We start from the raw sequence: 27,820 nt of genomic DNA, 5'->3' as shown, positions 1-27,820 counted from the left end.
TCCGTGCAAATAATAGCATATCTTCTTTAATAATTGAAAACAATAAAACGTTGCATAATTCATGTCGATCGATCGTATCAATAATCGAAAGCATCCATCTTGAAAAAGCGTTTTTTTTAGGTTTCTGTCGACATGGAGCGCCCCGCCAGCTCTCCTCTTGAGCGACCCTCCAGCACCCAAAGCAGTCGATCGTCCACTCCCTTCGCTCTCCCGTTTCCCTCCCTCCCAACCTCCATCTTGGAAGTTGGTCTGATCCACCCGTCTCTCCTGGGAGAAGAGATGTTCAGATGTCCGTCTTGCATGGCCGCTTTTCCTTCCATCTGGCTCTTGGAGCAGCACACGGCGTTACAACACATCGGCTCTTTGAACTCGATGGAAAAACCGTTCATCTGCGAACAGTGCGGACAGAGCTATCGATATAGATCTGCCTACGTCAAACATAGAGAACAGAATCATAGAGCGAGACTTCCTGCTGATAAGTTGTTCTCTTGCGATGTCTGCGGCATGCAGTTCCGGTATTTGAAGTCGTTTAAGAAGCACCGATTGAATCACGCTTTGGAGAAGTTGCACGGGAAGAGTGGAGACGTGGCGGCGAAGAGCTCAGGGGGCGAAGAAGGGAAGAGTGTTGATAACAGCAGCGATCAGGTGTCCAGTTCGAACGAGACCATCGCGGTGGAAGGGAAGGATGAGAATATGGTGGTGGTCAAGAAGGAAGAGAACATGAATGACGACTGCGCGGGTAAGAGCAGTTTTCTTCTTAAGAGAAGAAGTTTTATCTGTTTGGTGTTTGCAGGCGAGGGCGCCTCTTCCGACGCCGAGAAGCCCGAAGCCGACCAAGACGACACCATCGACTCCATGGCCCTGTCATACCCCTCCGGCAGCATGGACATCCTGCGCAACTCCCACGACTCCTCCATCATCAGTTTCCTCCGTTCCGACGCCATCGACAAGCAACGCGAGCGTCGTTTCGCCTGTCCTTTCTGCGGCAAATGCGTCCGGTCCAAAGAGAACCTCAAACTCCACGTGAGGAAGCACACCGGCGAAAGACCCTTCGTGTGTTTATTTTGCGGACGTGCCTTTGGCGGCAAGAGTGACCTGACGCGTCATCTACGCATCCACACAGGGGAGAGACCCTACCACTGCGACATGTGTGGCAAGTGCTTCGCTAGGGCTGACTATCTGTCCAAACATCTCACCACGCATATTAACACTTCCCGCTGATGTCTTGTGAAGGGGAAGATGGGGGCTGTGGGAAAGTATATGTGATTCTGATGTGAAGGCGGAGGAGGAAGAGAGAAATAACGAATTACTTTTTCTAAGTAGACTAGGGCGGGAAGCAACAATTTGAAGTTTAGTCAGTGGCGGCGCTTTGGGGCTTCCCGCCAGATTGAGTAACGTCTTTCAGTCCAACTAAATCAGCGCTTCTCAACCGGTGGGGCGAAAATCTCTTTTTCGAAATTTTGGTTCTATTACAAGATCTTAAAAAAGTTCAATTGTTTTATTATTTGAGAAGCGAAAAAGGAAAGGTAAAGGCAGTAAGCTGTGCACATTTCGAACTTATAATACAATAAATCAAATTAACACTAATTTAGCAAATTTTCAAAATTTTGGTTATCTGAAAAAATTAAATTTCTAAAATCTGCAGCGTACTTTTAATACTTTTGCACATTGGTAAAATGATAATACAAACTGAAATTAGTGACACAAAGTTTAAAGGCTTTAAGAAGATTTTTTTTTAATTTGCGAAAATTTTGGTTTTACGATAATTTAAATTTCCAAAATATTTTTCGTTTTTTTAATATTATTTCAGTTGCACTATTTTGCCGCTTTGTTTTCATAATGAATATAACTATAAACAACTATTTTAACTACACTTAAAATGTCACTCAACGACGTCTTTGATTTTCAGGTTTCAAACCATAACTAGAACAGTTTTTTGTTAAAATTGAGTGAAGTTAACTGCACATGTCAGTTAAAAAAATTATACCCACATTTGTAATGAGCGGCAAATCTCTTTTACATTTCATAGGCGCCCTTGATGCTAGAAACATTTATAAACACCTTGTATTAGAACCACAAATCCTAAAATTTCAAAGTTACGGAGCTATTTTCAAAATTCTTAAAATTTTGATTTTCTTAATAAATTCTTTCTAAAATTTTGGAATTGATAGGTGGTTTAATATGATATTAAGGCCATATATTCCGTAAAATTTTAAATTTGGAAAGTTCAACAAACAACAAAATACGAATCATTTTCAAATTTGTTCAAAAATTTGTTTTTTTAATATCATTGAAAGTTTGTGTCGTCTTTTAAATAATTATGCATTTTGATAAGTTCGTTAAATAAACGGCGACAAATGATCATTCAAGATTTTAAGGTTTTTGTTTCAAAATTTCGACAATAAATGAACACGGAAGTTTGCAAAATTTTTAAAATTTTGATTTTGTTGAGTAATAAAATATTCCAAAATTTGGCAAAGGTTTTGTTTAATTGTTTTACAGATTAATAAAATAAAACAAAATAATAAATATAAGCTAAAAAAGGCAAAAATTGTAATAACCAAATTTTGAACACATTTTTCAAATTTTCAAAAATTTGTTGTTTCTTTAAGAATTAAAATTCCTATAATAGGTTCTGTTCATGCAATAATTTTACGGTTTGATAACTTTATTAAGAACAAAGGAACTGGTAACTTTAAATTTCAATGTTACGGGGGTATTTTCAAAATTTTAACAATTTTGATTTTTTTAATAATTTTTTTCTAAAATTTTGGAATCGATAGGTGGTTAATATGATATTAAGGCCACATATTCCGTAAAAATTTTATTTTGGAAGGTTCAACAAACAACAAAATACGAATAATTTCCAGATTTGTCCAAAAATTTGGTTTCTTAATATGTATGATCATTGAAATTTCGAAAGTTCGTGTTGTTTTTTAAATAATTAAGCGTTTTGATAAGTTCGTTAAATAAACTACGAAATATGATCTTTTAAGGTTTTTGTTTTTAAATTTCGACAATAAATGAATATGGAAGTTTTCAAAATTTTTAAAATTTTGATTTCGTTGAATAATAAAATATTTCAAAATTTGGCATGTCTGAGTAAAGAAATGAAACGCAGTAAGTAAACATCGCAAATAACAACTTATAGTTCTAGCATATAATCAAAAGTATGATTATATTTTTCAAATTTTCAAAAATTTTGTTTTTATAAGGTTTTGTTTAATTGTTTTACAGATTAATAAAATAAAACAAAATAATAAATATAAGCTAAAAAAGGCAAAAATTGTAATCTTAGCCAATTTCAAACATTTAGTTCATCAAATAACCAAATTTTGAACACATTTTTCAAATTTTCAAAAATTTTTGGTTTCTTTAAGAATTAAAATTTCTGTAATAGGTTCTGTTTATACAATAATTTTACAGTTTGGCAACTTTATTAGACAAAAAGGAACTGGTAACCTAAAAATTCAAAATTATTGAGGTAATTTCAAAAATTTCAAAATTTTGGTTTCCTGAAGAATTTTGTGACTTGGTAAGTTCAAAAAAAAATGAATGACAGTAAATTTCAAGGTTGTTGTTTAACAAATAATTCAACTCAATAATTTTGCAATTTGACAACACAGTTTTTCATTGAAAAAAGTACATATTTTCAAAATTAAAAAAATGGTTTTACTGTAATTTTGAAATTTCTCAAAATTTCTCAAATTTACGAAGTAAACAAGTTCAACGACATTCGAAAATTTGCAAGTTATAGAGCGATAAACATATTTAATGAAATGTTTTAATATTTCTAAAATTTTGTTTTATTTTAAAAAAATATTTTGAAATTAGTTTTATTCGTCATTAACTTAATTAGAATAACCCAAAAAGAGGTTAATCAATAAACAATGCATAGTTCAAACTTACACTCTGCCTCAACACCCAAATTTCGAACATATTTTTCATTATTCAAAATTTTTGGTTCCTTAATTAATGAAAATTTTTAAAATCGGTTTCGTTGCTTCAATAATTTTGTAATTTGACGAACTGAAAAAGAGAATAAATAAAAGGCAGTTGTCTTCAAAGTTGTAATTCAAAAAATTACTAATTTGGAGTTTCATTTTGAAAGTTTTCAAAAATTTTCCGAAAATTTTAATACTTACGGAATCTAGCGGGTTTGATTTAGATGTAAAAAGTACTGATTTCAGTAAAATGTGGGTCCAGTTTTCTTGAAAATTCGAAATTTGACAGTCTTATTGAGTAGGTCGCTCAAAAATTTTAAGATTATCGTCCAATGAAAAACCGATATTTTTAAAACTTTTTGAAATTGAAGCAGGGTTGCCACATGTGTCGTAATTTCGCCCTATCTAGTGATTTTTTTTGTAAAGCTTGAGAAGCGCTGCCAAGTGATTTTCCGTATCGCGCACTTTTCGTTTCAGCTACCGAGAAATCATGTTGTGTCCACAAAACAATATTTTCCGTCCTTGCATTTTTGTTTTGATGGCTGTGAATCTGAAAGTTATAGTTTTTTAAATTGGTTTAGTTATCGCACAAGAGAAGTGCTATCCCTAAACTAGCCATTAGACGACGTAAATAGTGAGTTAAAAGCAATATAATAGTGAAAAAAAAAAGAAAGCCGAGGACTAAAATGGGTTTGATATTGTTCCTTCTAGTCATGACGGTAGTTAACTGCTGTGGCCTTGTTCCAGTATTAAATGTCCACGAAAATTAAGAATTTGTACGGAAACATCGAATGTTTTATCGATATAATTCGTTTTATTATGTAGTGTGCCAAGTCGATGTACCTCATGACATATGTGTTTAGATGGTGTTAAATATTTACGATGTAAGCTGAGTTTGTGTTAGATAAATGTTTAACATCGAATTTCTACAAATCACACTTTATTTTTTTATAAACATTATACAACGTCCATTATCCGTATCGCCAAGAATTATTTTTTATACAATAATAGATAAGTTCGAAACTGCTCAATACAATCAGTACCTAAGGTTTCAGATGTTAAACATTTAGCCATTTTTTACATACAGGGCTTTCACAAACGAATTGAACCTCTAAGCGTTCTAAACATTTGTGAGCGCCCGTTAACTTCAGGACAACTCTACATCCTTGTAAAAACGTCGATGGTGCCTTTTTCAAAACTTTTATTGATGAAAACTCATTTTTATGTCTTTTGCCACCACTTTCTTTAGTCAACGCCAGTTTATTTCGACCACGAATAAAAATATTTGCTGTGATATTGATCAATCAATTAACTATTTGTTGCATCTTCCTGTAAAAATGTTTTTTCATCCTCAAACATGTACGACGTTGTCCTAAAGTGGATGTCTGCGTTTTCATAAAATAGTTATAAATAAATGTTCCTAATAAATGTGATTAGGTGTTATGGATATGTATTGTTATCGTCATATTATAAAACAAAATGTCTTGTTTAGAAAACTATGGAAAAAAAAAGTTTTAATGATGCAAAGGAGGGGCATAGACTTAATCTTTCAAATAATAATTGTGAAAAAAATATTTAAATGTTTCTCTCGATGTATGTCTATATGCTATTATCTCATAGTTCATGGTTATTTTTTAACATCATTTATTTGAATACTTATACAAAATAAATGTAAAAACTTTTTTTCTATTCGTTCATTAAAAGGGAAAGTGTTGTTCAGTTCGGTGTCTTATTTCAAACCGTTGAGAATCACTGAATTTACATGCTACGCCACTGAGTTACGGTGTATTAATGGTTGCCTAAACTGTCTAAAATTTTCCTTATTATTGGTTTCGCAGATTCTCTAGATTGGTTTGATGATTGATTTTGATTGAAAGCCAACGCGAACAGCAAGTCGACTTATACACTTCTCGCTCCTCGCACTATGAAAAATAATGAGTACATTTTGTGCCACTTTGGACACAGGAAAACCGTTGTAAGTTCGTCACGATTGTCAGACAAACGACGCACGAAAGACGACAATTAACTGAAGAATTTATTGGTAGTTAAGTAAATTCTCAAATCAAAGCGTCCGAACCTTAACAAAAAGTACGTTTTTTAGCAAAAAAAAGATGAAGTTACTGTAGAAATTTCCTTAATCTACCAATTTATAAATAGATATTATAAACAAACCATTTGTCTACGAGTCCAAAGAGTTTGAAAAATCCAAGGAGTATAAAGAAACTGAAGAGTTCAAAGAGTCTAAGTATTCTCTTTCTTTACCTTTTTTAGATCTTTTTTATCTTACGAAGCAGGATGCCTTTGCACCTTTTTCTTAGATGACATGTGTAATATACTGTTTCCTTTTTAGTTTTTAAAGAATTACTTAGTTAGAATCTTCGAACTCTTTGTACTCTCAGTTTAGCTGTTTAAACTTGTCTAACAATAAGTTTATTTTTTGTTTTTTTACACTCTTTGAACTATTTACTTTTGTTTTGCCATTTTTTGGTTTTTCTTTAGATTCTATTCAGACTCTTTGTACTCCTTATTTAGATCTTTTAGACTTTTGCTGTGTCTTTCAACTATTTATACATTTTCTTTGAATTGCTTACACTATTTTATTTTTTTAACTGTTTCGTATATTTTTTCGGACTTTTTGTTGTTCTTTTTTGGATCTTTTAAGCACTTTTTACATTTTCTTTAACTTTTGCAGACGTTTTAGACAATTTGTACATATCGTATGACACTTTTTAGGTTTCTTCATTTTTTTGGGTTTTTAGATTTTTTGCATTTTTAAGATTTGATTGAGACATTGTATGTAAATGTATGTACTCATTAGGCTATTTGTACTTCTTATTTAAACCTTTAAGCACTTCTTACTTTAGTAGCCTTTAGACTATTTGTACTTTTTCTCTGAATTTTTTAAATTAGTTTTACCTTTTTTAGATTTTTTTGTATATTTTTTTTCGACTTTTTATTTGGATTCTGTAAACTATTTATATTGTTTTTGGATTATTTACACTTGTTTTACTTTTTTAAACCTTTTGTATATTGATTTATTTGACTTTTTGTACTTATTTGGACATTTAGACATTTTTTACATTTTGTTGAACGTTTGTGGGCTTGTTAGGCTAGTTTCACTTTTTTTATTGTTTTTTTTTTTTGCTTTTTCTTTACATCTTATTTCGACCCTTTGTATATTTTTTTGCACTCATTACACTTATTCGATCTTATTTCAACCCTTTAGACATTTTTTATGTTTTTTTTCTTTTCTTTTCTTTTTTTTAAGTTTTTTAGAGTCTTTAGACTATTTCTACTTTTTTTAAATCCTTTATACACCAGATCTCATTACTATCGGTCCACTCATTAAAAAGTTAAGTTGGCAGCAGTTCCTAGCAATTTTTATCAATAACAATTGGCAGTAAGAGCGTTTGACCTTGACGCAACTGTAGCATGCGTAGAAGCTCATCGTCTTGCACAGCATTGCCAAAACTTATTAATCTCTATTAAAAACTTCCTGTTGCAACAAATGTTTAATTAGTTATTTATTAATACACTTAACTTTCACAACGTTTTAACCTCAAAAATCTCTACATTGAATTTTTCCTTAATTTTCTCCCTAAAGATTTGAAAGCCTGATTTTCGAAAATTTACATTGGAGAGTGGACTGGATCTTAGACTTTTTGTATTCATTTGGCTTTTTAAACATTTTTTACATTTTATTTAACGTTTGTAGGAATTTTAGACCTTTTAAACTTTTTATGTTTTTTAAGACTTATTTTACCTTTTTTGACTTTTTTTTGACATTTTGGGCTTATCCTGTAGATTAAATTAGTTTATATTTTTTTAGACTTATTATACTTAATGTGCCTACTTCTTATCTGAACCTTTTAGACGCGTTTTACATTTTTTTAACTCTTGTAGATTTTTTAGAATACTTGTACATTTTGTCTAAATTCTTTTTCTTTAGACCTTATTGATCTATCTACCTTATTGACCTTATCTCTTAATTTTATAACTTTAGTTTAACCCCGTCCATTTCCAGCTAAAATTCAATTGGACCAAAAGGTAGGCGGAGTTAAACAAAAGTTGTAAAATTCTGACTATAAAAATAAACACAAATATAGTATATTCGATGAGAGATTGGGAGATTTTGACAGTTGACATATAAGTTGGCAGCAAATTATGCTACAAAATACACAAAAAAATCACTAAATTCCTAGGCAAACTGGGTTGACATGGTTGACGTAAGTGGGCTTATTTTACTATTTTTAATTTGGCGCGTATGGTACACTTTTTATCGCGTACATTTAGTGACTTTTCTGTCATTCAATCTTTCACTGTACGAAATAGTTCAAAAGACCTTAAGCAATAAAAGAACTTGAAAACCGCAGAAACTTTTGAATCCCAGTGTCTATAATAAAGAACAGAAACTTTGAGGAATCAGAAGTCTGAAGATCTAAAGAAATAAAACATTCGATCTGAACCTGAAGATTGTGGACCCCTGAGATTCTATCAAGTTACGCCTATGTCCATCCCTTGGTGTATTCTTGGTTGCCTATACTTAATACTGTTATTACACTTTGTTGTTTGTCTATACTTAACAATGTTTTTAATTTAAATACAAAATTTATTAAAGACGTCGTTATCTTACATTAAACAATAACTTGAAGCAACAGAAATGGATCCGGAGAAGTGTCACCTCCGCCACTGCTTATCTTTCACTCAACCTTGACAAGTTGCGACGTTGCCACATTGAAATATTATTGCATATTACCATGAATCTAAAATTATGTTCGTTTGTACGATAAAATTAGATTCTTTTATTCATTTAGAGAAATTTGTGCCCCATCGATACAGTTAAGTACTGAATTTTATGTCCCTCTTTTTTCATTGCTGTTTCAACGATCCGGCAACCCCGTTTATTGAAATTTGAAAGATGCAAAATAGGTTATGTTCAATTGATAAGGAGTGATATGTTTGTGATAAAACCCACCGCAATAAACCTTGCCCATATAAACGCCCATTTCCTATCGAAAAAATGGATCACGAAGTAGAAGTTTATAAAGGTTATCTCTTATTTCCCCCCACAGGCAAGCTCCTGTTGAAGGTAAGAACAACAAAGAAACCCCACAATCTAAAACGTCCATTTCTCCAGAAAACATGGCACCAGAAATACTGCTACTTGTTCAAAGCCTCAAAATTCGGAATCGAGCGCCTGGAAGTATGGGACAGCAACGACAAGTCCAAGGGGGCCCCTGTGCGGATCATCACCCTCGAGAACTGCATCAAAATCACCCCAGAAAGCGACACGAGATTTACGATAACGACGAAAGCTAATCCTTGCCCGTTTGAGTTCTGCGCGCTGAATTTAGAGGAAAAAGGGAAATGGCTATCTGCTTTTCAGTCAGTCGCGTTTCCCGATGATGTCTCAGCCATGACAAGCATTGAGGAGGATAACGATTTGTACTGTTCGTCCGGGGAAGGGATTTTTAATGTCAGGATACATCCGTCGTCGGCGTCGGAACGCTGTGGCCTTGACAGTATTACTGTCTATACTCTAGTTTTAACATCCACAGCAATATTACTGAAAAATTCGTTTGATGGGAATGTCTTGTATACTTGGCCGTACTGTTTTATCAGGAGATATGGATATAAAGGCGGGAAGTTCACGTTCGAAGCGGGGAGGAAGTGCGATTCTGGAGAAGGGACGTTTTTTTTGGAGCATTCAAACCAGCAGGAGATTTTTAGGTTGGTAGAACTGACACTGCATTTTCTATAAGTTGGTGGGCGTGTTATTACTGTTCTAAAAGCTTGAAAACTAATTTTATGTTTGCATGCATACTAGAAATTTTTAGGTTGGTAGAACTGATCCTGCAGTCTGTATGAGTTAGTAGGCGTGGTATTACTGTTCTAAAAGCTTGATAACTAATTTTATGTTGACATATCTGATACACGAAATTTTTAGGTTGGTAAAACTGACACTGCGTTTTGTATAAGTTGGTAGGCGTGTTATTACTGTTCGAGAAGCTTGAGAACTAATTTTGTTTGCATGCCTGATACACAAAATTTTTAAGTTGGTACAACTGACCCTGCATTGTCTATAAGTTGGTAGGCGTGTTATTACTGTTCGAGAAGCTTGAGAACTAATTTTATGTTGGCATGCCTGATACACAACATTTTTAAGTTGGTACATGTGACCTTGCATTGTCTATAAGTTGATAGGTCTGTTTATTACTGTTCTAAAAGCTTGGAAACTAATTTTATGGTTTGCGTGCCTGATACACAAAATTTTTAGGTTGGTAGAACTGATCCGGCATTCTGTATAAACTGGTAGGCCTGTTGTTACTATTCTAGAAGCTTGATAACTAATTTTATGGTGGCATATCTGATACACGAAATTTTTAGGTTGGTAAAACTGACTGCGTTTTGTATAAGTTGGTAGGCGTGTTATTACTGTTCGAGAAGCTTGAGAACTAATTTTATGTTTGCATGCTTGATGCACAAATTTTTTAAGTTGGTACAAGTGACCCTGCATTGTCTATAAGTTGATAGGCATGTTATTGCTGTTCTAAAAGCTTGATAACTAAATTTATGTTGGTAGAACTGATCCTACATGTTCTATAAGTTGGTAGGCATGTGATTGCTGTTCTAGAAGCTTGATAACTAATTTTATGTTGGCATATCTGATAGGTTGGTAAAACTGATACTGCTTTTTCTATAAGTTGGTTGACGTGTTATTACTGTTCAAGAAGCTCGATATTTAATTTTATGTTGGCATGTCTGATCTACAAAATTTTTATGTTGGTAAAACTGACAGTGCATTTTCTATAAGTTGGTTGGCGTGTTATACTGCTCTAGAAGCTTGATAACTAATTTTATGTAGGCATGTCTGAATTACGAAATTTTTATGTTGGTAAAACTGACAGTGCATTTTCTATAAGTTGGTTAGCGTGTTATTACTGTTCGAGAAGCTTGATGACTATTTTTATGTTTGCATGCCTGATAGGTACACAAAATTTTTAAATTGTTACAACTGACCTTGCATCGTCTATAAGTTGGTAGGCTTGTTATTGCGGTCCTAGAAGCTTGATAACTATTTCTATGTTGGCAGAACTGATCTTACATTTTCTATAAGTTGGTAGGCATGTTATTGCTGTTCTAAAAGCTTGATAACTAATTTTATGTTGGTACAACTGATCCTACATGTTCTCTAAGTTGGTAGGCATGTGATCTAGAAGCTTGATAACTAATTTTATGTTGGGATATCTGATAGGTTGGTAAAACTGATTACTGCTTTTTCTATAAGTTGGTAGACGTGTTATTACTGTTCAAGAAGCTCGATATTTAATTTTATGATGGCATGTCTGATATACAAAATTTTTAGGTTGGTAAAACTGACACTGCTTTTTCTATAAGTTGGTAGTCGTGTTATTACTGTTCAAGAAGGTTGATAACTAATTTTATGTTGACATGCCTGATATACGAATTGTTTAGGTTGGTAAAACTGACACTGCATTTTCTATAAGTTGGTAGGCGTGTTATTATTTTTCTAACTGCAAGCTGATTCACAAATTTTTTAAATTGGTACAACTAACCCTGTATTGTCTATAAGTTGGTAGGCATGTTATTGCGGTTTTTGAAGCTTGAAAACTAATTTTATGTTGATAGAACTGATCTTACATTTTTTATAAGTTGGTAGGCAAGTTGTTGCTGTTCTAGAAGCTTGATAGCTAATTTTATGTTGGCATATCTGATAGACAAAATTTTTAGGTTGGTAAAACTGACACTGCTTTTTCTATAAGTTGGTAGTCGTGTTATTACTGTTCAAGAAGCTGCGAATGATGGCGCTATTACAGTGTCAATTTTTACAGAATCTTGCTATTTTTGTTGGCATACCTGAATTTTGACTTTCTAGTTCGAGAATTACAGTTGAAACCAACATTTTTGGCCACCATTTGACAGAAACTCAAGAAATATTTTACAAAAAAGCTACTTTGCTCGTAACTGTAACTGATTCTGGGAATTTGGGAACTTTTACGGTGATATGTTGCAGCCATGTTTTTGCATTAAACGTCATTGGCGCGAAATTTGAATTAAATCTCCATTCTCTCCACAGATGCATCTCCTCTAAAATGAAATCGATGAAGAAGCTCCTCAAAGAAGACTCCACCTCGTCCCTCAACATCTTGGACTGCGGTGACAACCAATTCCATGCCGCTTTAAGCATGGAGGCTCGCTCTCGCAGCCCGCTTCCACCCTCCCCAACTGCCTCCACCACCCTCCATGACATTGACAGTGCCCCCTCAAGCTTCCACGATCCCGAGAAGAAGAAAATTAAACCAATGAAACCTCCCCGGAAGTCTTTGACTGCCAAAAAACTCCCCAACACCTCTGATACGTACGAACCCATCGACAAATACGATAAAATCGAGTACAGAAACGACGCGTGGAAGACTCTGGGGCTGGGGGAGGTGAAGCACACGGAGAACTTAGCCCCCGTGGAGGAGGACGACGTGTACATGTCTTGGGGGGATCAGAAACCAAATAAAGTTGTTCCTCTGATTAGCGCGCCGAAGATCATCAAACAGACGTCAACTGAAGATAATTACGACAAATTGGAGTTCTTTGGGTCCTCCAACAAGTTGAATGTCAAGTCGGGGTATAAGCAAGTGTCTGTAGCCTCAGGACTCAACTTGCCATACACGCCATCTTTCAATGATTATGATGAAGTACAACCGGCGATGGAGGAGATCCGATTGGCTGATGATAAACATTTAGGTTATGCGCTAGTGAGGAAGGGTGGGGGGAGAGATAACAGACAGGACGTTGATCATCAGTTTCATAATAACGACCCGTACGCTGTTGTAAGCAAACCAAAAAAAGTCTAGTCGAAAAGTCACGTAATCGACGGTGCCATAGGATTAAGGTTGAGGTGACAAGCCAATAAGCATCACTCTTACAGTCACGTGGTCACCTCTTGTTCACATAGCTCATGTGATTTTTGTGCAAGAAGAAAACGAAACGTTCCAGTTAAATTTTATAGTATTTTATCCAGTATTTTGTATATTGTTTGATACTTAATGAGTATTTTTATTACGAGTTTTTATGACCGAGTTTAGGTATAGTTATCTATCTTGCTTATGCTGTATTTGCCTTATTGCAATAAAGAGTATATTTTTGAAATTTGCTACTCAATCATTCTTTTGGCATTTTTATAACGTGCCGGTTGTTGTCATTTTATTTATTTTTTTCATTATCAAAGTTTCTGTCATTTTAAAATCAAATTTGGGTCAAAATATGATTATTTGCTTTGTTACTGTTGCTTTTCATTACCGTTCTTCATTATGAAAGTATTTAGTTTCTAAATATCGGGATCAAATTATAATGTTTTACTGTCATTTTATTCTCAAAGTAAAATTCAGTCTTATAAAACACTGAAGTCAATTTGATTTTTTGCTATAATTTCACGCTGCCATTTCAGTGTTGAGAAGTATGCTTCTTTTTTTATAACATTTGAGTCAAAATATGATCATTTGCTGTCATATTACGATCATTTTACATTACCCCGTTTTCTATTACCGAACTTGACTTTCTATTAATGATTAAGTTTACTTTTGTCATTTTTATAACATTTGAGTCGAGATATGAACATTTGTTGTCTTTTACTGTCATTTACTGTCATCATCAAAATTGACTTGTCATTTGAAAAAAAATCTGAATCAAATTATTGTGTTTAACTGTCAACTGACATTGTCATTTTATTCTCAATGTAGAATTCTGTCTTATAAAACATAAGTCAAATTACTTCTTTTTTGCTGCCATTCCAGGTTGTTATTTCAATGTTAAAGTATACATCTGTCATTGTTATAACATTGGAGTTGGGATATGATCATTTTTAGACATTTTACTATCATTTTACGTTACTGTTATTTATTATTAAAGTAGATTTATGTCATTTTTTAAACATCTGAGTCGAATTATGATGTTTTTTATCATCTTTCAGTGTCATTTTATTCTGCAAGTAGAATTCTGTCAAGTAGAACATTTAAGTCAAATTCATCATTTTTGCTCTTCTTTCACATTGCTATTTCAGTGCTAAAGTATATTTCGGTCGATTTAATAACTTTTGAGTTGAACTATGATCATTTGCTGTCATCTTATTGTCACTTTTTATTGTATTTCTCTATTGCCAAAGTCAACTTTAGTAATTTATGAAAGATTTGAGTCAAATTATGGTGGTTTACTGTCATCTTACAACTGCGTTCTGTCTTATAAAATGCTAATACTAAATCAAATTGATCTTTTTTGCTGTCATTTTACGTTGCATTTTCAGTGTCAAACTATTATTCTGTCATTTTTATCACATTTGAGTTGAATTATGATCATTTGCTGTTATCTTATTGTCATTTTACATTATTTTTCTTCATTACCAAAGTAAACTTTATGTCATTTATGAAACACCTGAACAAATTATGGTATTTTACTGTCATCTTACAATGTCATTTTATTCTCAAAGGAGAATTTTGTTTTATAGAACGTTTAAGTCAAATTGAACTTTTTTGGGGTTATTTAAAATTGCTATTTTAATGTCAAAGTATTATTCTGTCATTTTTATCATACTTTAATCAAAATTTTATGATTAGCTATAATAAGATATATAAGATAACAGCAAATTGATCTTTTTTGCTATCATTTCACATTGCTTTTCAGTGTTAAACTATTATTCTGTCATTTTTATCACATTTGAGTTGAATTATAATCATTTGCTGTTATCTTATTGTCATTTTACATTATTTTTCTTCATTACCAAAGTAAACTTTATGTCATTTATGAAACACCTGAACAAATTATGGTATTTTACTGTCATCTTACAATGTCATTTTATTCTCAAAGGAGAATTTTGTTTTATAGAACGTTTAAGTCAAATTGAACTTTTTTGCGGTTATTTAATATTGCTATTTCAATGTTAAAGTATTATTCTGTCATTTTTATCACATTTGAGTCGAAATTTTATGATTTGCTGTATAATCTAAAACTGTCATTTTACATTGCCTTTCTCTATTACCAAAGTAAACTAATGTCATTCACAAAACATCTGAGTCAAATTATGGTGTTTTACTGTCATCTTACAACGTCACATTTATCTTTTTTGTTGTCATTTTACGTTGCTATTTCAGTGTCAGAGTATTAGTATGTCATTTTTATCACATTTGAGTCGAAGTTTGATGATTTCCTGTCATTTTAGAATGCCTTTCTCCATTACCAAAGTAGACTTGTCATTTATAAAATATCTAAGTCAAATTTATGTATTTTACTGTGATTTTATTCAAAATTAATTCAAAATCTTTTTTTTTATTTAACCATAAACTTTTTTTGATTTTTTTTAGACGATAAAATTCTTGGTTTTAAAGCATTTGTGGAATTTTTTCTGACAAAAATATTTTATGCTTCAAAACATCTAGAATAGGCGGTAGTCGATCATTATGTAAAATATTATAATTTTCGTGTGAATGAACCTTTACATGTAAGTTCAATAACTCGTTTCTTTTATTCGATTTGATAACTTTAGCTACAGAGTGATCAATTGAAATATTTACAATTTCAATTACTAATTCGGCTAGCCCGTTGATACAAACGTCAAATAGTTGACAGATGTTAGATAATGACAGATATCAAGACAGAGTAAAGACAGCTAGATAAATAAATTAACTAATCACTCTATAAAAATATTCTAATCCCAAATTTCACTCAAAATGACAGTATAAAGCTTAATTTACCTGCAATGAAACTCAATTCTTTTGATCAAAAATTTCAATTACTAATTCGGCTAGCCCGTTGATAAAAACGTCAAATAGTTGACAGATGTTAGATAATGACAGATATCAAGACAGAGTAAAGACAGCTAGATAAATAAATTAACTAATCACTCTATAAAAATATTCTAATCCCAAATTTCACTCAAAATGACAGTATAAAGCTTAATTTACCTGCAATGAAACTCAATTCTTTTGATCAAAAATGACAGATTATAGTATAAAGAACATTAGAAATGCGTAAAGGGTACTTTACACTGTCTGTTGTTATCTTAGGGACATTATATTTTGTTTTTAACAAAATAATTTTAATTTTAATTTTAAGTTTTAATTTTTTTTTGTAACAAAATTCTGGGCACATGCAGCTTACTTCACACCTTATTACATTTAAAGTGCAAATGATAGTTGACATGCCCTATTGAATAGAGTTAGCTAAAATGACAAAACTTGATTTCCACACCTCCACTGTTACAAATCGATTTCACCAAACCCCAAAATTAATACGAAATTAAAAAAATAATAGCATTGTTAAAAAGAAACTGCCTTCCAACTTTCACAATTTCATTGGAATTCAATTAGATTCTCCGATGCTCCTCGTACACTTCTTGACGGTTTTCGCAAGGTCAACTTCCCGGAGAATGGTAAAGTTATAAGTCTTCGTTCTTCGTGTGCAAGCCTTAGTCGTAGCCATGACGCGCGTGCTGAGTTTTACCGTCGCGGTCCTCTTCGCTGTGGGTAAGTGGTACAAATGTGAAACCTCCTCATTTAAAGAAAAAACTCAAAATTTGATCGTTTCTGATCCAAACACACACTTTCTTCCGTTTCTTTGTTCGCTTGTTTGAAGTGAAAGTGATTTTTTCTTAAAGGCCAACCGCTTCCTACATGTTAATGAGTGACATTTCTTGCAGCTTTTGTGTCAGCAGCGAGGAAACATCAAAGGAAAAATGTCGAGGAGGATACTGAGACGACGGATCAGTGTCCTGAGCCCACAGGGTACTTTGCTGATGCTGAGCAGTGCGACAAATATTATCAATGTTTAGAAGGGGAAATTACAGAGAAGTTGTGTCCTGATGGGATGGTTTTTAATGATTTTAGCACTGAGTACGAAAAGTGCGACTTGCCGTTCAATATCGACTGCAGTTCGAGGCCCAAATTGCGTAAGTTGGCCCAGCAGGCGTTGAAAATTGAAGTATGTTGGTATGACTGTTTTCTCAAGGTCAAATGAGTTTGAAATCTGTTGGCAGCTCTCTCTAGCGGCGTTTTGACAGTTTGAGGTTAAAGATTTTAAATGTCAAAATATGTAAATATAACAGGGCTACCAACATAAAAAATTCAAGGATCTAAACATCGTGTTTTTCCGATCATACGAGGTTTCAAATGAATAATGGAATTCTTTTCTCAGAATAAAAGGAAAAGTTTTTTAGTGTTATTACCACAAGATAACCATCAAATTTCAATTACTTACTTTCAAGGAGAACTAGAAAAAATGTCAAAGTTTATTTGCTATATTGTATGATTCAGAAACAGTAAACTGTTTTAGTCCAGTTGTCATTTTACTGTTATTTTGACCAATAAAGTAAAGTGTTGTACCATTTATAGAACAGTCGCGTTATTAATATAATTAACTGTTGTTTTTACAGTGTCATATTATGTCATTTTCCACATAAAAATCTGTCTCTTATTGAACTTTCAAGTCGAATTTGTTGTCATTTCACGTTGTTGTTTCTGTCATTTTTGCAACATTTGAGTCGAGTTATCATGATTTGTTGTCATCTTAATGTCATCTTACAATATCATTGAATGATTACTTTCACCAAACTTTTAACTTTTGTTTGCTGTCATTTTAGGTTGTTTTTTAGTGACAAGGTATACTGGTGTCACTTTTAAAACATTTATGTCAAAATATTATGATTTGTCGTCATTTTACTGTCATTTTACATTACTGTTCTCCATAATCTACATTGACTTGTGTGTCATTTGTGAACCTCACATCTTACATTGTCATTTTATTCTTAAAGTAGAATTTTGTCTTTAAGGACATCATTTCAGTGTAAAGTATATTTCTGTCATTTTTATAATATTTGAATGGAAATATGATCATCTTACTGTCATTTAACATTACCGTTCTCTATTACCAAAATTAGCTTGTGTCATTTGTGAAACATCTAAATCAAGTGCGTTACTGTCATTTTAGATTATCATTTTATTCTGAAAGTATAATTCTGTCTTATAGATAGTCAAATTAATATTTGTATAATATTTGGTTTGAGAAATGATCATTTATTGTCATTCTACTGTCATTTTATTGTCGAATTTACAGATTTTTTTTGAAATTTTAATTAAATTGAAATTCTTTAATTCTTGTTTAATTCTCTAATTGAAATAAAAATTTCTAAAACTTGCAATTCGTGCTCTAAAATTATGTACTTTTGTACACTTAATATACGCCTCTTAAGTCATAAGTTTAGCAAATTTTACAGTACTAGCGTCAAAATTGTCATATTTACAGATTTTTTAAAAATTTTTAAGTTTAAATTCTTCCTGATCAAAATAAAAATTTCTAAAATTAGCAATTTGTGAACTAAAATTTTGTAATTTCGTACACTTTATAAACTCAACACTTAAGTCACAAGTCCATCAAATTTGACAACATTGGCGTTAAAATTGTCGAATTAACTGTTTTTTTTTAAACTTTGAAATTGAAATTGTTCCTAATCGAAATAGAAATTTAATAAAGGATTATTCTGTCATTTTTATTACATTTGAGTCGAACTTTTATGATTTGCTGTAATCTAACTGTCATTTTACATTGCCTTTTTCTACCTAACTAATGTCATTTACGAAACATCTGAGTCAAATTATGGTGTTTTACTGTCATTTTACGACGTCATTCTGTCGTATAAAACCTGAAGTAAAATTTATCTTTTTTGTAGTCATTTTACGTTGCTATTTCAGTGTCAGAGTATTATTATGTCATTTGTATCACATTTGATTCGAAGTTTGATGATTTGCTGTCATCTTATTGTCATTTTAGATTACCTTTCTCTATTGTTAAAGTAGACTTATATCATTTATGAAACATCTGAGTCGAATTATGGTGTTTTACTGTCATTTTATTCTGAAAGTACAATTTAGTCTCATAGAACATTTCACGTTGCAATGTGAAAGAGTACTTGTGTCATTTTAAAAATATTTGATTTGAGATGTGATCATTGGTTGTCATTTTTCTGTCATTTTACATTACCGTTTTTTATTACCTAAGTTGACATATCATCTATGAGACGTCTGAGTCAAATTATGGTGTTTTACTGACATCTTGCATTCTCAATTTATTCTCAATGTTGAGTTTTATCATATAGAACATTTAAGTCAAATTGATTGTTTTTGCTGTCATTTCACGTTGCTATTTAAGAGTTAAAGTATATTACTGTCATTTTTATAATAGTTGAGTTGAGATATAATTATTTGTTGTCATCTTATTGTCATTTTACACTACATTTTTCTATTACCCAAGTATACTTACGTCATTTATGAAACATCTGCGTCAAATGATGGTGATTTACTGCCATTTTATTCTTAAAGTAGAATTTTGTATTAAAAAACGTTGAAGTCAAATTAAAATTTGAGTCAAATTATCATTTTTTGTTGTCATTTTATTGACAAGTTTTTTTCTGAAACGTAAATTCAAGCTGTTTTCAATATAGATCTTTGACTCTAAAATTTTAGGATTTTAGGCAACGTCAAAAATTCTTATTTTAAAAATACCTGAATTTTTTTTCAGCATGCCAAGTTTTTATGGTTCAGAGGATTCAGAATCAGTGGCAAAACATTGTAATTTACGTGTGAATGAACCCTTAGATATAAGCTCATATTTGGTTCAATAACTTCTAAATTGTCATATTTTGATTTGACAGAACGTTAAAAACAATCTTTATATAGAGATGATCGTTTGAATTTTTTATTTAGCCTTGACATAAAAACATCAAATAACTGACAGACATTACGGAATGACAGATGACAAGACATGCATTTATAAAGTAACAGCCAGCTAGATAAATAATTCAACTGACCTCTTTTATACCTAAGTTGTTACAACACAAAATGCAAAAACTCATTGTTAGTGGCGCCATCTACCCGTAACTTATAATTTCAACGGTAGTTTGTGCCCCATCTAACGGTAGGTACTGGAACCACCCCACGGGGAAAAACCCGCCGTCTCTGCTTGTCAAACTTTCAACCGTTTTCTGCCTTTTAGAGACTCCGCAGCCCAGCCAGCACTGCCCCCGCAAGCACGGCTACTTCGGCCACGAAGAGCTCCACATCTGCGACAAATTCTACTACTGTGTCGACGGCAAATTCAACATGATCACTTGCCCTAACGGTCTCGTCTACAACGAAAAAGCCGGCATCTGCTCTTGGCCTGACGAGGCCAAAAAGAAAGGCTGTTCCTCTGAAGGTAACCCATTTTCCTTCAATTTCCGCAATTTCATTGTCATTTTAGAGGTCTTCAACTTCGACTGCCCCAAGGTAAACGAGACGACGGCCGCGACTCACCCTCGCTATGCTGACCCCGAAGACTGCCAATACTTTTATGTTTGCATCAATGGAGACACTCCCCGAAGGAGTGGTTGTAAGTTGGGGCAGGTCTTCGACGATGTCCAGAAGAAGTGTGATTGGGTGAGAAATGTCCCGGAATGGTGAGTCTTGGAAATCAAGGAGTTCTATTGGTGAGGTTGCGTTTTTCACAGCGCTGATTGGTACAAGGGGAGGTTGACTGACGAGCAGTTGAAGGAGTTGGAGACGCCCACTACGAGGAAGCCGAGGCCTTCTAAGGTGAGTCGGAGGAAGCCTAGGCCGCCGAGGCCCGCTGTAGAAGCCTAGATTTAGGTATAATCATGTAACTTTGTATTTAAAATAACACGAAGAAATAAAATTGTACAAAACACGAGTGTTGTTGATTGAGAGTCAATAGTAGCGACTATATATTGGTCGTGTATTGTTGGTGGCCACCTCCACCAAATACAGGATGATCAAAAAAAAAAAATTGAGATTAAGCAAAAACATGAATGAAGACTTTACATAATCGATGTTTGGGACAAATTTGTAAGACTTTCACCCAGTGATAACATGTGAAAGTTTTAATATAGGTATATGGAACACTCCTAGAAATAATTAATATTTCATTCGTCTTGTTGCGATTACGTCTGCGTCTTAAGAAAACACTTTTGAGTGAGTCTCGACGAATTAATTGCAACACAGAAATGTCAGCGAATTTGCTTAAAGTCTCTCCATTTTGAAGAATGCACTTTCACTTTGTCAAAGTTTTCCATTCCGGACCTGCATTCTTGAAAATGCAGCGAAGGTTGAATTCAATCACTTCAAGTACAAGGTCAGGTTTCTAATAACAAAATGTTAGTTTAAATATCATTAGAGCATACTTTCGATGGATCGTTACGAAAGTGCATGAAATTTGGAGTTTTTGAAATGATGTTACTGGAAGTGATCGTTTTGCAAAGTTGAGGAGTCCGCAGGCGGTTTTGATGCAATTCTTGTTTTGGACTGGTTTTAAATTTTAAGATATTGGAATTTGTAACAAACATATGACTTGGATTAAATGTTAGTCATCGGTTAGAAACGAATGAAAAAAGCTATTTTTGGTTTTGGTCTTATTCTTTATATTTTGTTCTCTGTTTTGTTCTTTTTACATTTCAGTACTTTTTTTTGACCTTGCATTTTGATTTATTATTTTAGTTGTAATTTCAATCTTCATTGTTTTTGTCTTAGTTTTCTTTTAGTATTACCATTATGTTATTTTATTTTTAAAATTTCTTACACATACAGGCTGGTTCACGAACAATGAGTTTATTTGACATTTTTCTTAAAAACTACAAACGATGGAAATTTAAAATTTTGGGAATAAATATTTTCGCCTAAAAGCTTGGAAAAAAATTAATGTTAACTTTTACGAATTTTTAAACATGCTTTGGAAAAGTGACAATACATGAACTTAACGTAGTCAACAAAACCAAAATAGTGTTCTATTTGGTAAGAAATAAAAATGATGTTTTACCTTGTAGTAACCGAAAATTAACTGCCTACAAATTACACCCTGTATATTATATTTTAATAAAAAATGCGGTTTTGTATAGATTATATTTTTACTTTATAAAAATTAAGAAATCAAGTGCAATTAAGAAATCAAAAGTGACATTTCGAATAGTTGGTTTTATTTTGCAGGTTGGCATCGCTGCATAAAATGTCAATTGTGTCAATTTGTGTGCAGCTTTGGAGGCCAATGACCTTCGAAAATAATAAAGGTAAATTAATTAAGTAGAGATTCCACAAAAATTGCTGAAACAATTTGAATTTACATTAATCTGCAATCGTTTGATTTGAATGGGGTGCTACCAACCTATTTCCCAGCTGACGAAATTCCCCTAAATGAGGGAATGACGTTTCAAATTCAAACCAAAAGTCAAAATAAATAACTATTAATAATTGTCGGCGCACAAAATTTCGTGTTTGACACGGCTAGAAAATGTTTTGGAAATGCTCGGAAATTGAAATCCTCGCCCTCCGGGCTCGGATTTCAATACTTTCCTCGCATTTCCAAAAGACCATTTTCTAGCCTAGTGAAACAAATAACTATTATTCGATTTGTCTTGTCCGCTTACGTTTGTACCCAAAATTTCAAATTTGTATTATTTGCATTTTTTGAGAAAAATGGCAAATAAGCTCATCGTAGACCAACCTGTATATTTTGTGACACTTTTTTTTTAAATCAGCCAAAATTCTAAATAATTATCTTAGATATATTTTTTATATTCTTTAAATTTCTTACATTTTTCTAGGTTTTGCACCTCAATACAATTGTTATATTATTATTATTTTACACTCCTACATTTTAAGATGTCTTTCAAACTCTCTAAAAATTCCAAAATTAAGTTGGATTATGTATAAAAAATATATAAATATATAAAAATTCAATTTTTTTTAATATTGTTGAAACCTTAAAATTTACAAAATTTGTTTTTCTAGATTTTACAGAATCTATAAATTTTTAAGATGCTCTAGATTCTTGAATGTCTTCAGAATTTTTTAATTTCCGAAAGTTATTTTCCTGAAATTTCCAGAATTTTATTTATTTAGATCCTCTCAGATTTGTATCTAATTAAATATTATCATATCTTGTTCAGTTTTTCTTTGGTTTTCAGTCTTTTTTTACATTTTTTTTTTAAATTTTTTAAACATTCAGCTGAAGTTGCTCTTAAATTGTTTTCACATTATTTTTTTTTTCTGGTTTTCCTTAGATTAATATAATTCTCCTCCTTGGATTACTCTTAGATTTTATTAACATTTTTAATATTCTGCTGAATTTCTCTTTTGCTTCTTATTTAATTATCTTTACAGTTGCCTTAGATTTTTACGTATGGTCTCCTTAAATTTTTACCATTTTGTTTCCAAATTTTTCTTAATTTTATCCTAAATTCAGTTCTTCTTTTGATTTTGTTTAATTTTCTATCTTGTTCTTAGAATATCTTTAAGCATTCTTGGATGTTCTTTTGGGTTTTCTTAAAATTCATCTTGTATTGTTTTCAAATCCTTCTGAATCCCACAGATACTCTTTGTTTGTCCTCATCATTAAGAAAATGATCTAAAAAAGATCTAAGAAAAAATATATTTAGATCTAGAGACTGATTGGAATGTATCCAAAGAACAATTGATTGCCAGATCTAAAGAAAAATTGAAAATCACCGAAACAATTGTCTAAATTTTATAAAAGAATTTGTCTAAAAAACATGGAAGGAATAATCGAAAAATTTGTCTAAAAATAATCTTAAAAAATGATGAGTGTGATCTAAAAACAAGAGAATATTTAAAAAACGTTTTAAAACTTGTCTAAACAACTTTGATTAGATGAAAAAATCTAATCGTAGCAGAATCTTTAACAAATTCTAAAGAATTATCTTAAAAATTATCATAGCAGAAACTTAAACGAATCTAAAAGAATTGTCTAAAAAATCATATAAAAATCATTCAAGAATTATCGGAAAATTTGTCTAAAAAAAATCATCGAGAAAGATATCTAAAACTCATCTAAATAAAAGTCTGAAAATTATTCCAAAACTGTTCAAATGATAAAGGAGGGCACTGCCTGAGAATCCAGAAAAAAAAACTTACAAACATAATTTAAATAATCATATACAATTTTATAAAAAAAACATAAAAAAAAAAATGATCTAAAATATTATCCAAATATTTTATTGCTTAAAGGAATTTTAAACAATGTTCTAAACGTAAATATGTCATTATTGATATATTATTATTCAAAGAATCATTGAAAAAAATAGCCAAAGAATTGTCGGAAAGACTAAAAAAACAACATATTAAAGATTGAAATAAATACATAGAGAAAAAAATTGTCAGAACAGAGAAAAACGGGGACAAAACAAAAGGACGTATAATTAATAGCAATAAAGATAAATGCACAGAAAAAACTGCCGAAAGAAAAAAAGGAAAGTCGAAACGAATATAAAATTACACAAAGGAAAATTCTGAAAAACTAAAATAAATGAAAATATAACAAAATAAAGTAAAAACAGAGGGGGTGTATATTATTTTCTAAAGAAAGTGACGGGTTTTAAAAATATTATACATAGTTTATTGATATGGAAATCAAAATTTCACTGTTTTGCTCTCAAATTTACAAAAATTAAGAAATGAACATACGGGGTGTCCAATTTAAAATAAGCAAGTTGAGGACTGTTTTGGTATAATTCGTGTTACAAAAATGTTAATATTTTCATTCGATTTGTCTTGTCCGCCTACTTTTGTTCTCAAAATTTCAAATTCCCATCATTTGTTGTTTTTGAGAAAAATGTCAAATAAGTTCAACCAAAATTTTATATTTTATTTCCATTTTCTATTTTATTTTGATTCTTTCTTGCATAACTTTTAAGTCTTAAAATTTCCACATTCTGAGAAACAGCTAAATATAAATGTTATATAAGAACTGTACCAAACAAACAAACAGAAAACACACAAAAAAATTGATTAAAATTGTGGTAATTTCTGCTCTGCTTAAATGAACAATGTCACTAATTTCGAACCTTTAAGTTTAGAAAGGGGAAAATAAATATTTTCACAAAAACAGAAACGCACTTTAATTAGTCAAAAGAATGAACGTGTGACCCAAAATTCCAATATTTTTCAAGTTGGTACTTTTACATAAGTTCCAGGTGTTGAAAAAATTCTAAACATTACATGAACTGCCAGCGGATAAATGGTAATTAACGTGATGTACTTTCCGGCACATTCCAGACAGCAGTGGCGTCCGTTGAGTTAAAAAGTAATTTTTCTGTCGAGGATCTCCAAGAAGTGTTATTAAACAATCCACGTTACAATCCGCAACAAAGGTTAAATATTTCACCACTTTTGGGTGGGGAATGCAGTTCTCCACTCGAAACCAATAAGTCGTAGCAATCTATCCCATATCGAGTGATTGGTTGTGCGACAAGCCGCGAGTTCTTAAATAAGCCACCACGAAGTGGACGTGCAGTCAAGTCTTAGTTCCCATTGGTGGCAGTTTGACGATTTTTTTTCAAAAAAAAAGTAGCAATGAAATTTGCATTAGTTACGTTACTTCTAGTTTCCGCAGCCTGTAAGTACGACTTTCTAAATATTTTCGCGTTTCCTGGTGAAAAACCTCGCAGGTGAAAGTGAATTTTGACGAAATTTTCGAAGACCAGGTTTCGTTTTCGTTGCCTTTCACTTTCTTGACACGTTGACCAATTCGCTGTTTTTTCCCAGACGCCCAGTTCAAATGCCCCCCTAAAGACGGGCAATATGAGGACTCGCGCCAATGCGACAAATTCTACGAGTGCGATGATGGAGTACCCAAAGAGAAACTCTGCCCAGATGGTCTGGTTTTTGATCCATTGATCAGGAAAATCAACAAGTGCGACCAACCGTTCAATGTCGACTGTGGTGATCGTACTGAACTCCGTAAGTACCATCCGTACCATCCGTACCATTCTGACGGTTTTTGAGCAGAGCCTCCCATCAGCAACAACAACTGCCCCCGGAGAAACGGGTTCTTCGCCCACCCCGACCCGGCCGTGTGCAACAAATTCTTTAATTGCATCGAAGGAGAGCACACTGAGATCACCTGCACTGCTGGGCTTCATTTCGATGAGTTCACTGGTACTTGCGTCTGGCCCAGCGGAGCTGGGCGCCAAGGGTGCAACAAAGACATTACCAGTAAGTCGTACCTTTGGATGGGCACCGTTTAACTCTTTTTGCAGATAAACTGAAGGATGGGTTTGAGTGCCCCAAGGTAGGCCAAACTGACGCCAATGGTCAGCTAGTGGTGCACCCCAAATATGCCCATCCTACTGACTGCCAAAGATTCTACGTGTGCTTGAACGGACAAGAGCCCAGAGACTTGGGTTGTCAAGTTGGAGAAGTTTACAATGAAGAGACTCAAAGATGTGATGCTCCCGAGAACGTTCCCGGATGGTGAGTCTTCAGCTGTTGAAATCTTCTTCTGATTGGTTGTTTTAGTGAGGATTGGTACAAAGATGAGCCTGCTCCTGCTTCAAAGCCTGGAAAGAAAGCCAAGTAATTTCCCGTTTCGTGTTGTTTAGTGTAAATTATTTGTATTGATATTGAATGTATATGATCTTGTTGGAACAAAGACTAGGTTTTATGTATGGTTAAATATGCGACAAGTGTTTGTTGTATGTAAATGTGGATGATAAACAATAAAATTGACTTTTTTAAATGGACTTTTATTGATTTCGGAGTTTTTGGTTATCTACATTTTCTTAATTGTCATTTGTCTTCGGATTATCTTGTCCATCTTTTTTACTTTTTAATTTTTTGTTTGTATGTCCTCTAATTAGTTCTGTTTCTATTTTAAACCTCGGAATGAATAATAATAGGTGTTTCCTTATAAGGAACTCGTTTGTTTCAATGCTAGTTCCTTATTTATTTTTTACTATTCTGTCTGTTTGTGGACTTTGCTGTATTTTGTTGTATTTGCTTTTGCTTTCGTTTTTCAGAACTTTCTTTGGTGTAATTTTGTTTGTTTAAGTTTCATTTTTTCTCTTTCTGCAGTTTCTTGAATTTATTTATTTTGTTTTTTGTTTTCGGCGATTTTTTAGTAATGTTTTAATTGCTTTACACATTTTAAGTAATTTCTTGGACAATTCTTTAGATAATTAAATATTTCGACCATATTTTAGATCATTATTTGGGATAATTTTTAGACGATTATTTAGAAGATTTTTATCTAAAAATGCATCTACATTTCTTAGTAATTCCCACTTTTTTTGATCATTTTTTCATGATTCTTTCGCATTTCTTTAGATGACCCTTTAGAAAATTTTTCGAAAATTTTTTTTTTAGATATTTTACATTATTTTTAGGGAGTTTTCCGATGATTCTTAGATGATTTTTTTTATATATTTCTTTAGCTGATTTTAAATTCTGTTTGGTTATTTTGTCCATAATTGGATTCTTTCGATGTAATTAAATTTGTTTCGACAATTTTTAGAATTTACAAAATAATTGTTGTGATTTTAGACTACTATTACTGTATAAATGATTCTTTAGATTATTTTGAGATAGATTTTTTAATACTTCCTTTTATGTTTTTAGACGATTCTTTGATTGATAATTAGATCATTTTTGGATCATTTCCTCAATTTCTTTTGATGAAAGTTTTTAATGATTTTTTAGATAATTCTTGGGGTGATTTTGGATTTTTCTTGAAATGAGTGAGTTAATAATTTATTGGATTCTTTTAAATTTTTCTTTGACAACAAATTTTTTGGTTGATCTTTAAATAATTCTCTTAGGTTATCCTAAACATGATCGGATTTTTTTTGATCTAATTCAATTATTTTAGACAATATTTAGGAGTTTTTTTTAACCATTTATTTAATTTTTTTGAATATTTTTGAACAAATTTTTCTATGATTTCTTTTTTGTTTTTAGTCAATTTTTTTGTAGGATATTTAAATGATAATTTTGTCAATGATTTTTCTAATTATTTGTAGATGATGTTTTAGATATTTT

At 32.2% G+C, this 27,820-nt stretch overlaps 4 protein-coding genes across 8 annotated transcripts in view; all 4 read left to right on the top strand.

The window, feature by feature from the left end:
* The window catches only part of LOC148176284 (uncharacterized), a 40,211-nt gene extending 34,548 nt beyond the window's left edge, over positions 1-5,663 (top strand). For 4 of the 5 annotated variants that reach the window (XM_088034583.1, XM_088034581.1, XM_088034580.1 and 1 more), the window contains exon 5: positions 121-5,663. In XM_088034583.1, the coding sequence (XP_087890709.1) occupies positions 121-1,221 (1,101 nt within the window). In that variant the 3' untranslated portion in view covers positions 1,222-5,663. The remainder of the gene's footprint in view (positions 1-120) is intronic. The other variant, XM_088034584.1, reaches the window with a different exon arrangement.
* A 3,112-nt stretch (positions 5,664-8,775) lies between these two features.
* Dok (docking protein homolog) lies at positions 8,776-13,109 on the top strand. Its single transcript, XM_088034420.1, has 3 exons — positions 8,776-9,033; positions 9,082-9,674; positions 12,043-13,109. Exons 1-3 carry the CDS (start codon positions 8,965-8,967, stop codon positions 12,812-12,814), a joined length of 1,434 nt encoding a protein of 477 aa, XP_087890546.1. The 5' UTR covers positions 8,776-8,964; the 3' UTR covers positions 12,815-13,109.
* Positions 13,110-16,335: 3,226 nt separating this feature from the next.
* Positions 16,336-20,684, top strand: obst-B (obstructor-B). The gene is made up of 5 exons (XM_088034521.1): positions 16,336-16,474; positions 16,648-16,896; positions 19,995-20,195; positions 20,241-20,436; positions 20,488-20,684. The coding sequence occupies exons 1-5, from the start codon at positions 16,429-16,431 to the stop codon at positions 20,618-20,620; spliced, it is 825 nt and encodes a 274-aa protein (XP_087890647.1). The 5' UTR covers positions 16,336-16,428; the 3' UTR covers positions 20,621-20,684.
* Positions 20,685-25,262: 4,578 nt separating this feature from the next.
* LOC148176281 (protein obstructor-E-like) lies at positions 25,263-26,522 on the top strand. Its single transcript, XM_088034153.1, has 5 exons — positions 25,263-25,400; positions 25,550-25,744; positions 25,793-25,999; positions 26,044-26,257; positions 26,303-26,522. Exons 1-5 carry the CDS (start codon positions 25,358-25,360, stop codon positions 26,361-26,363), a joined length of 720 nt encoding a protein of 239 aa, XP_087890279.1. The 5' UTR covers positions 25,263-25,357; the 3' UTR covers positions 26,364-26,522.
* The last annotated feature ends 1,298 nt before the right edge of the window (positions 26,523-27,820 follow it).

The sequence above is a fragment of the Gnatocerus cornutus genome, chromosome 4 (genome assembly GCF_029298725.1).
Source record: "Gnatocerus cornutus isolate USDA-ARS CGAHR chromosome 4, icGnaCorn1.1, whole genome shotgun sequence".
NCBI lineage: Eukaryota > Metazoa > Arthropoda > Insecta > Coleoptera > Tenebrionidae > Gnatocerus > Gnatocerus cornutus.
Note: the sequence above shows the minus strand (reverse complement) of the source record. Positions and strands in the feature narration are given on the sequence as shown.

Excerpts from the sequence above, each read along its gene's own strand:
- Dok (XM_088034420.1), top strand. The coding sequence starts at position 8,965 with ATGGATCACGAAGTAGAAGTTTATAAAGGTTATCTCTTATTTCCCCCC. Across the intron at positions 9,034-9,081 it reads CAGGCAAGCTCCTGTTGAAG|AAAACATGGCACCAGAAATA; the intron begins GTAAGAACAACA and ends CCATTTCTCCAG. Across the intron at positions 9,675-12,042 it reads AACCAGCAGGAGATTTTTAG|ATGCATCTCCTCTAAAATGA; the intron begins GTTGGTAGAACT and ends TTCTCTCCACAG.
- obst-B (XM_088034521.1), top strand. The coding sequence starts at position 16,429 with ATGACGCGCGTGCTGAGTTTTACCGTCGCGGTCCTCTTCGCTGTGG. Across the intron at positions 16,475-16,647 it reads CGCGGTCCTCTTCGCTGTGG|CTTTTGTGTCAGCAGCGAGG; the intron begins GTAAGTGGTACA and ends CATTTCTTGCAG. Across the intron at positions 20,437-20,487 it reads GTGAGAAATGTCCCGGAATG|CGCTGATTGGTACAAGGGGA; the intron begins GTGAGTCTTGGA and ends CGTTTTTCACAG.
- LOC148176281 (XM_088034153.1), top strand. The coding sequence starts at position 25,358 with ATGAAATTTGCATTAGTTACGTTACTTCTAGTTTCCGCAGCCT. Across the intron at positions 25,401-25,549 it reads ACTTCTAGTTTCCGCAGCCT|ACGCCCAGTTCAAATGCCCC; the intron begins GTAAGTACGACT and ends GTTTTTTCCCAG. Across the intron at positions 26,000-26,043 it reads GTGCAACAAAGACATTACCA|ATAAACTGAAGGATGGGTTT; the intron begins GTAAGTCGTACC and ends CTCTTTTTGCAG.